Source organism: Bidens hawaiensis, unplaced genomic scaffold (genome assembly GCF_021521415.1).
Source record: "Bidens hawaiensis isolate Kalapana, Puna unplaced genomic scaffold, B.hawaiensis_p1.1 tig00004706_1, whole genome shotgun sequence".
Lineage (NCBI taxonomy): Eukaryota > Viridiplantae > Streptophyta > Magnoliopsida > Asterales > Asteraceae > Bidens > Bidens hawaiensis.
In genome coordinates this window covers 245,255-255,994 of record NW_027491289.1, presented here as the reverse complement: position 1 = coordinate 255,994, position 10,740 = coordinate 245,255, and the positions used below count along the sequence as shown (strand labels likewise).

The 10,740-nt window shown below is 35.4% G+C and overlaps 1 protein-coding gene and 1 pseudogene across 1 annotated transcript; both read left to right on the top strand.

The window, feature by feature from the left end:
- Positions 1 to 33: 33 nt before the first annotated feature.
- Positions 34 to 519, top strand: LOC143627705 (uncharacterized). The gene has a single exon (XM_077097471.1). The coding sequence runs from the start codon at positions 34 to 36 to the stop codon at positions 517 to 519; it is 486 nt and encodes a 161-aa protein (XP_076953586.1).
- Positions 520 to 2,341: 1,822 nt separating this feature from the next.
- Positions 2,342 to 3,055, top strand: LOC143627704 (secreted RxLR effector protein 161 pseudogene; annotated as a pseudogene).
- Positions 3,056 to 10,740: the final 7,685 nt, after the last annotated feature.

The following is a 10,740-nucleotide window of genomic DNA, read 5'->3' as shown; positions in this document are numbered from 1 at the left end:
ATTTGGTTCTTGGACAGCGGTTGTTCAAACCATATGACAGGTCAAAAGGCTTTGTTTGAAGATATAAACATGTCCAAGAAGGTGAAAGTAAGAATGGGTAATGGCAAGAAAATTCAGGTGGAAGGAAAAGGGGTGGTAAAGATTGATGCTATGACGGGAAAGAACAAAACCATTAGAGATGTCCAATATGCCCCTGAGCTCGATTATGATCTCCTAAGTGTTGGACAACTTATGACAGTGGGTCACAAGCTTTTGCTTGATGGAGGCATGTGCACCATCACAAACAAACAGACCAACAAAGTAGTATGCAAAATACCAATGTCAAGCAACAACACTTTTCCTCTTAATGTTGGACGTACTTGTGAAGTTGGCTTGTCGGCTATGAGTGAAGAAACTCTAACTTGGCATTTAAGATATGGCCATCTAAATGAAGGCAGTTTGCATACGCTGAGTAGCAAAGAGATGGTGTATGGACTGCCCAAAGTGAAACATTGGAATGTGTGTGAAGGATGTGTTTAAGGGAAACAGGCTCGTGAATCATTCCCTCAACATGGCTCAAGAACAAGGCGAATACTTGATCTTGTCCATGCGGATGTGTGTGGACCAATGCCTAGCCAATCCTTGGGGGGTAACAATTTATTTCTTCAATTTACAGATGATCTTAGTAGAATGACTTGGGTTTATTTCCTACATGATAAAGCTGAAGTATTTAGTAAGTTCAAGTTATTTAAAGCAAAGGTTGAGACAGAAACAGGTTTTAAGATTAAAGCCCTAAGATCGGATCGAGGGGGAGAATTCATTTCAAATGAGTTCATGAATTTTTGTGAAAATGAAGGTATACGAAGAGATTTAACAGCTCCTTATACTCCACAACAAAATGGAGTATCAGAAAGGAAAAATAGAACGGTGGTTGAAATGGCTAGTAGCATGTTGCAAGAGAAAAACTTAAGCAAAGTATTGTGGGGAGAAGCTGTAGCAACTGCGATTTACATCAGAAACTTGTCACCAATAAGAGCTCTAGATGATCAAACCCCGTATGAAGTCTGGTACGGTCGAAAACCCTCTGTTCATCATTTAAAAGTGTTTGGGTGTGTAGCTTATGGTTTAAAACCAAAGCAACACAGGAAGAAATTCGATTCCAAAAGTCGTAAATGTATTTTTATAGGCTATTCACCAAACTCAAAAGCGTATAGGCTGTATGATCCGGTCACTAGAAGTGTTGTAATCAGTAGGGATGTGATTTTTGATGAGCTAGCAAAGTGGAATTTCAAAGGCGAAGGAAAACATGAACTAGACAATGATCTAGTATTGAAAGTTGGTGGAACAATTAAAAAAAGTCCTAATTTAAACAACAATACTAGTCCAAGTATGGGTAGTAATGATTCTGATGATGAAGCTGGTGAACAACAAAATGAAGTGTTGAACTCACCAGTTCCTAATAGTACAACTGGGACGGCCACACCAGAAAGTAAAACTCCTCGGGCACGTTCATTAGTAGATTTATATGAGTGTACTGTTCCAATGGAAGACTATCAAGCATGTCAATTAGCCTTGTCTTCCATGGAACCAGCATCTTTTGATGACGCTGTAGGTCACAAGGAATGGATAGGGGCTATGGAAGCTAAATTACAAGCACTAAAAGATCACAAGACCTGGTCTCTAACCGAATTACCAGAGGGAAAGAAAGCTATTGGGCTGAAATGGGTATATAAAGTAAAGTTCAATGCTGAAGGTGAGATACAGAAGTACAAGGCTCTTCTAGTTGTGAAAGGGTATGCCCAAGAATATGGTGTAGATTATGAAGAAACATTCTCTCCTGTTGTTCGTTTTGAAACTATACGACTTATTATTTCTCTAGCCGCTCAACAAGGATGGGAGATTTACCAATTTGATGTGAAATCGGCATTCCTGAATTGGCCTCTTCAGAAGAAGTATACGTAGTACAAACACCGGGTTTCGAAGTTGAGGGGCAAGAGCACAAAGTTTACAGATTGCATAAGGCATTATATGGGTTGAAACAGGCGCCAAGGGCGTGGTATGAACATATTGACGCCTATCTTCAACAACATGGCTATATTCAACTCAAAAGCGAGCCAACAGTTTACATTAAAAAGGTTAGTGCCACTGATTTAATCATTGTATGTTTATACGTTGATGATATAATTTACACTAGCTCTTAAAAGGAATTATTATGTGAATTTAAGGCAAAGATGATTGGAGAATTTGATATGACTGATCTTGGAAGTTAACGTATTTTCTTGGCTTGGAAGTTGCACAAAGAAAGAATGGAGTGTTTGTGTCACAACAGAAGTATGCAAAGGATATCTTAAAAAAGTTTGGAATGGGAAATTGCAAAGCTGCCCTCACTCCTATGAATTATGGTGAGAAATTACAGGTTGATGATGCAGGAAATCAAGTGGATGAGAGGATGTTCAGAAGTTTAGTTGGTGGGTTGTTGTATCTAACACATACACGGCCTGAGTTAGCGTTCTCAGTTGGGTTAATCTCTAGATACATGCACAAACCGGCTGCATGTCATTTTGGAGCTGCAAGAAGAGTACTAAGGTATATTGCTGGTACAATTGATTACGGGTTATGGTATGAAAAAGGAATGGGGGTTTGTCTAGAAGGTTATACGGACAGTGATTGGGCAAGTTCTATTGTTGATAGAAAAAGTATCTCGGCATATGTTTTCTCTATTGGATCTAGGGCAGTCTCATGGAGTTCAAGAAAGCAATCATTGGTTGCACTTTCAACAACCGATGATGAGTTTATTGCAGCCAATGGTGCCGCGTGTCAGGCAAGATGGCTAAAAAATGCAGCTTTGCACAAGAGAAGTAAGCACATCGATATTAAATATCACTACATCAAAAGTCTAGTTGACACGAAACAGGTGGAGCTCAAGCAGTGTGATACACAAGAACAATTTGCTGATATGTTAACCAAAGCACTTGGTACTGAACAGTTCAGTTACTTACGAGGAAGATTGGGAGTTCGGAAGTTTGAATCAAGGGAGGATGTTGGAAGTGATTCAAACACATTGTGGCTAATGTGATTGTTCCGTTAGAAGTTTGTTGAAGAATAAAGCTGCAAGTCAAGGAATGACCGAGTCTTGTGCTAGTGTTTACGTTTAACTTTTTGAATTCCAGTTTATTATGATAGTTTGTTTATCTCTGATTATGTCTTTGTTTACGTTTGTATGTTGCCTATTTAAGCCCTTTGGTTATTCAATGAAATTATCCAATCATTCAATAATACTTCTCTTGCTATTAATTTGATCCAACAATATCCGCTTTCAAATCCTAGTAAAAACAACTTACTCCAGTAAACCCTTGCTGATATGGAACCTTCTCGGCACCGGCTACCAGATGTTGCTTCCAAATTAATGATATTTTGTGACGTTATACGAATAACAACGAGATGACAGATGGCAGTTTGTAATCAGCATTTCTATTACATGTTCACACTTTTAATATCATCAACATTATTTTATAATTTAGATCCACGTATGTACTAACAATCACTTATGTGCTTACAATGAAAAAGTTAGCATTGTGTAATAGAAATGTTACGAATAAGTAATCATATAACATGTTACGAATAAGAGCATTCTCAGCCCGTTCCCTATAATTATGTGAGAAGGGTTTGTAAATTATATGGTATGGTTATGAGTGGTTGTGAGTAGAGGAGAGAGAAAATGTTATATAGGAAAAGTTAAATTTGAGGTTTCACTGTTCATACCGTATAATTTTTTAATATTTTCTAAGAGTGGTTGTGAGCAAAAGAAAGAGAAAAGATAATGATAAAGGTATAAAAATATTATTTAATTAACCAGGAGAGAGAGAAAACAGTGATTTTTAGTGTAATATTAAGATACTAGTTTTAGAGGTCGTGTAACACACGAGATGATCCAAATAATAAAGTTATAAATAAAGCAAATAAGTACATACTGTATATAGAAAAATGATTACATCTATGCTTATATTTATACCATGTGTACATAAATTGATTTTATTTATATCAGAAAATGATTTTTTTAAATGAACTTAATAAAATAATAATAATAATAATAATAATAATAATAATAACGCAAGTGCAAAACATACCTGAAAACGGTTCTTCTATTGAAAATTTGATTCTCAGTATCATATATGTATAATTGAAATAATTTTGGACATGATCCAATTTCAAAAAAGACTTTTCATACAATAATAGTTATGAGCTACACCGTGAAAATGATTTTTATAATTTTGAGGGGGCTTCTTGACTTTACCATAATGACAACACATAAAAATAACACGTTAACTTGCTCAATTTTGTGAATGTTTTACTTCACTTGAGCATAATTTTGTATGATATATTTCACACACTACATTTTAATCACTACTAAGGAAAAGTCAATGTTGACACAAATGTTCCAAATTTGATAAAAGTTAGAAGCATTGATAGACCTGGAGGTAGCATGCCCAAAATGTTCACCGTTTTTTCTTAAATTTTAATAGTTGTGGGAAAAATAGTCAATTAGCCAAATCCCGAATCTTTTTATTATTTCCAATACTGTTATTGAAAATAAATTCGAAACATAAATCACGTTTAAAATTCTAAGTTCCATTTGTTTGACATTTTCAAGTTAAAACTTTGAACCCATAACAAAGTTGATAAATCTACTTGCATCAAATTTTTAAAAATACTCATTTTTTGACCCGTACCACATAATCTATTTATCAACTTTTGACCAATAACAATCAAATTTAAGTTCCACAAAAAACCTGGAACAATTATTGATAAAATAAACCGAGAAACTGACTATTATAAATTTTATTATAGATGAAAATGAATGCTATATATTATTGCATTTTAAGTTTTAACATATATATAGTTTAGTAAATTAACTGAAAAATTAAATAGATAGATTTAAAATATCTATTTATAATTTATAAGAATATTTATTTTTTATAAATGTACAGTATATATAATAAAATAGAGTTTAAAGGAAAATGAATAATTTAATCATGTTATAGACATAATATAAATGGAGTGTAAAAGGAAAATGAATAATTATTGATCTATAACATAATTATTAGTTTGGAGGAAAAAAAGTTATAAGGTTTAACCACAAACTGACACATGTCCACAGTTATTTTACTTTATTAAAATAGGTAGATATATGGATATAGGGTAAGGAATAGGCTAGGAATGCTCTTAAATGATCATATTACATATTACATAATAATATTATCATAACATTTATGGACATGTCATTAAACCTTCCTCTTATTTAGTGCTAACTAGTTTTTTTCCCCGCGTTACGCGCCGGGGCAACTGGGATTTGGTTATGTATCCATCGCAAATCGATCGGTTTTGGTTACATTCATCACAGTATCGGAACTAAAAAACTCATATAGCTTACGATCAGTGTCGGCTTCGAGAATTTAAATGCCTCAGTTGAGCCGAAATAAAAAGGTCCATATGCCCTATAAGAAATAACGAAATATATAAGCTAATTTTTTAAACGACGATTAATGTTATGGATAAAAAAAAGTTTGGGCCCAATATATTTAAGATGATTAATATTCATTCATATTTTATAATTTTTTTTCAAATATATATAATAAATTTGGCCTCTGAAAATTACGTGCCTCTGCTAAACGTATGGCTCGCACTACCCTAAGGTCGGCCAAGTTGTTTACCATGTTACTAGAACTCCAAATTTATTAAGAAACGATAACAATATGTATGCGTGCTAATAAAACTGACAAATCCTTTTCACGATATAACCGGTTCAACCGACCGGTACGTACCGGTTTTTAAAGCATTGTTCATCGATCACCGGAAAATTTTTCGACTTGTCATTTTCATTTCTTTTCTCTTAGCTCTACTACTTTGTCAACAATAGATTGAAATGCCAAACTACCATAACGATGCCAACTTTCCAGTGGTTCCAACATGCCCCCGAAAAAGCCATGCCCCGGCCGGGTGTCCTGCTTGCACCACCCTACAACCGGCCATGCTTACGATACAAAAATTAACTTGTTTAAAATGGCATTTATACGGTCGGTAAAACCCGGAAGTTGCGGTGGCGACTCGACATGAATTCGGTTGGTCTTGGTTATCACGCATTTCAAGCGAAGTTTAAAACCTGAGCGTTGCAGCGCGGTGGTAGCTAAACGAATTCAATTCGATCGGTCTCAATTACAACACATTTCAAACTACGTTTGTTCGGTAGGTAAGCTTGGGCATCGCGAATTCCATCGGTGTTGGTTACATTCGTTACAGTATCATAACTAAAAAAATTTACATATTAAAAGCAACAAAAGAGAAATAAAATTCACTGCAATATTCAAAAAAATCTTGAGAACGGCCTAAAAGTAAAACCGGGCCCATGAGAAACGAAAACAAATACAAATGGGCATATCACGAGATGAGATTCGAACATGCACACAAAAAGAAACCAAGATTAAAGAGTCACAACACAAGCCATATATAAATCTTTGGTGTGAGTATCAACTGAAATATTTAAAGAAAATTTGCCCTCTTAAGGAAGAATCGAACCCGGGACCATGTAAAGTAAACCGAATTTCAAACCATATCCAAAGCCAACAGACCAGAGACACTTAGTTGTTTTACTTTCACAAATATCTAATATATATGAAACTTCTAGAGCCTATTTCAATTTTGTGGCACCAAAAGTCCCTTTCTCTACAGATAATATCTCTCATGTTTAGGGTTCTGCTACTTTTTTAACGACAAACCCATCCTATCTTGCTCCTATTCACATTCATTTTTACTCTATTCACCATCATCGAACCCGGGACTCCAAAGTAGGGCCGTTCAAACTCGCTCGGAAATTGCTCGCTCCTTTTTTTGCTCGATTGTAACCGAGCCACTCTGCTCAGTTTGGTTTGTAATGAGCCAAGCAACAAGCAAAGGTCAGCTCGATTCGGTTCGACTCGAATGTCTTTAATTTATTTTATATATGATTATATATGAACAAATATATAAATATATAGACAACACACGTAAATATAAGTATACAATTTTTTAAACCCTTTAAATTTTCCAAATTCTGTCAATTTTATAGTTTTATTTGTTCGCTTCAAGTTTTCAGAATACCGGAAGTTTGTTTACATGTTCATTATATCCCAGTTCAAATTTATTCCTCATAAAAATTTACAACCTATTACACGTTTGTCCAAAAACTACTAATATATTTACAAAATATATTATTTGCAACCTTCAAACTTGCTTCTTATTGAAAATTTTAATATGAAAAGGAAATAGATAATACTCTAAAATAGCATTATGTTCGATCGAAAACTGCTCGATTCGATTTTGGCTCGTTTCGATTTTCAATCATTCGATTCGGTTCGGTTGTAAACAAGCCAAGCAACAAACAAGCCTTCACTCGGTTCGACTCAGCTCGTGAACAGCCCTACTCCAAAAAAAGAGTGTCTTTTACTATTGGGTCGAAGCCTCAGTGGTCCACTTTTAAGTTTAAAGTTAAAACTTAAAAGAGAGAGTGCATGTGGTTTGAACTTTGAAGGAGCTCAATAACAAATAAGATGAATAAATAAGAGCTGAGATTAAATGCTTCCCATCAAAACGTGCCACTTCCTTGTATTGTCTTTTTCTTCGTTTCTTCTTTACGATAAGGACGACTCATTTGTAACTCTAGCCGGTTAGACCATACGCATCGCTCAAGTTAGGGCCGTGATGCAACGGCTCTCACCCGCTCCATATGGACCAGGCCCAGAGCCGGAACCAGATTTTGGTCAAAATAAGAACCGGAACCATTTAAGCTCATGTGTTCGGAAATCCAACGGGTTTCACAGATCCATTTAAAAAGGCCCAAATTATTTAAAAAAAATCACAGCCCATGCATGTAAACAAGTTTAAACTGCAAAGCAAGCCCAAGTTATATATAAACAAAAAGCAAATTTTCACAGCCCATGATCTAACCAAGCTTTCAAGACTTCAACTTAATAAATTTAACAGCCCAAAAAATAGGCAAATCACAACCCATCTAACTAACTAGAATAAAAACGTAAAAATTAAAGGACTAGATTGCTATTTTGGCCCTTGTGGTTTAATATCTATATCTTATTAAGCTTAAAATAGAACATTTGAACGAATGAACCTCTTGCATGTAATTTTGGTAGCGGTTTTTGCCCCCTTAGTTTGGTGACGTCCATTTAAACTAGCTAGTAGCTGCATGTCCCACTTACATGATGGGCCCAAGTAAGATCTTTGCCTATATTGATAATTTGATCAAACATGTCTATTTTGGTCATTTTTCATCGATTAGGACCACGAGTCAACTGCTGCGTTTTCCATCCACGAGCTTGTTTCAGTATTTCACAACATACTAGATCCATTCAGAAAATAACCGCTCTATATCCTATGACCACAAGCCTAAAGTTTATATAACTAAAGAGCAACAAGATTCAATATGCCATAAAATAAATTTAGCATTTGAAGCCAGTTAAATGATCTTTTAGGCAGATTCAAGTGTTCAACATGTGCATTTGATTATGTTGCTCAGTAACCTGAGTAAAGACACCGGCTTTGCATGTAATTAACACACGTCGATGAATGCGACCTTCTCATTCATTGAAGTAGTCATACGTAGCTAAAGATGCGAGGATTAAATCAGCCGGCAGAGGAGGTAACGTTAACTTTCAAATGCAGTGATAGTATCTACACGAGGAATCTGTCTGACGCCGGAGACAATTTCACGGTAGACTTTGGTTGATCTAAAATATTAGAGATGTTAAGCAAATATTTCGCTCATATGTTTCTTTGCAATTCGGGCTTGTTGGCTCCTACAAGTTGATGGCCGTTAGGAATGAGGATGTTGGAGTAGATTTTGAATCCAATTTTGATACGGTTAATTCGAGACAACCACTCACGTATAGAATTTAAAGAGGAAGACAACACTTTGGACAATATTTATATTTTTTTAACAAATGCATATTACAATCTTTCAAAGACTTGGAATGAAAAAATGTTTGGACCTAAATATAAGGAACTGGTGCTAGATGAACAGAAAACTGAAACGTGGAATTGATTAACTCCTAAATGCATGCTTGTAATTTCGAAAGTAAACATTTAATGTTGAATGGATCTTCGATTAAGATCGGTATTTTAGTCAGCAGACTGTGTTTTCAGAACCGGGTTGGACATCAAATCAGAGTTGTCACATGAGGGTTTTCCAATCTCAATGAGATGGTTTTGGACTGTTCCATGGGTTACCCGATTCATATCAAATTCCGTGCTAAGATTCTGCATCAAAAGTAATTGTCACACTCTCAAAAGTACATCAAATTAAGTGTTGCAATAATAACAGCATTGCACGCCCTGCTTGTGGTGTGCCCATATAATGTATATATGTGTGAACCTTCGGGTGGGCAAAAGTAAAATTGCACTAATTTTGACGTTATTTTACTAATCTCGTGAAAATAACGTTAAAAGTAGCGGAAGGTTAATGAGGCATCATGTGGTGGCGTTGATTGCCAAGGGTGCATGCACCACTTGGCCGGTGTCCCGATGTTTGAGTGTTATGTGCTTTATGCCCAAGGCTTGATGCAAAACTGCAATCGAGCCGGGGGTCTCACCGGAAGCAGCCTCTCTATTCCTACGGGATAGAGGTAAGGCTGTCTACATCTTACCCTCCTCAGACCCTACCATAGCTTTGCTATTGGTGGGATTTACTGAGTACGATGACGATGATAATGAATAATAACAGCATTTCCAACTCATCCCTAAAACTTTTGTGAGAGCTTTTGTAAATTATAGGATAGGATTAAAAGTGGTTGCGAGTGAATGAAATAAAAGTTGGTGATTTTTTATAAATTTGGGGAAACTTATTTGCCCCTATTTATTTTTTAATATTTGTTGAAATTGGTTGTGAGTAGATGAAAGAAAAACTGTAATTATAAAAGTATAAACAAATATTATTTAATTGAACATGATAGAGAAATGTAGTATTTTTTTTATTGAATTATAGAGATGGAGATGATGGACGGGTTGGAAATGCTCTAATTGAAAGAATAAGTAATCCAATACATAAATCTTGAAGTGAACTGCAATCATTTACGAGTTGTTGATCATGAGCTTTGTGTAATTGTTCCTCCACGCCCCTCAAGGTTGGCATTCTTCTTTGTTTTTCAAACATCAATAGACAATTTTTTGAATAAGTAATTAACAAATCTTTGTTTATCTATTTGAATAAGTAGGATGGAATGATCCTATATAATGTTTGATTTTTGTAACGATTTTGGGCCAAATTAAGTCAACCTTGTGGATCATCGTCCTTGCCTGTTGTAAAACGCCTTCCACACGGAACTTCCCACAATAGGACTCAAGTCCCTGATCGATAATCAAACACGAACTAACGAATAACTTTCATTTATATTAATAAGAAAATCTCACTCAAAAAGCTAATTACAACTCTCAAACCCTAACTTGGTTTAACTCTTGATGAACCCTAACTCGGTTTCAATTAGATGAACCCTAACTCGGTTGCATCTCGTGTGTGTCTCTAGATGAACCCTAACTCGGTTGCATCTCACACATTTTATAATGCCTAACCATGACTTGGTTTATATAGACTAACCTAACTTGCTAGCCAAGGCGTTCCAATTAAAATTAAAGTACAATTAGGAAACATAACCAATTATGACCAGCTTGTCAACATTGGTCCCTTAAGTTCACCGACTTGTGACTTGGAGTCTGAAATTA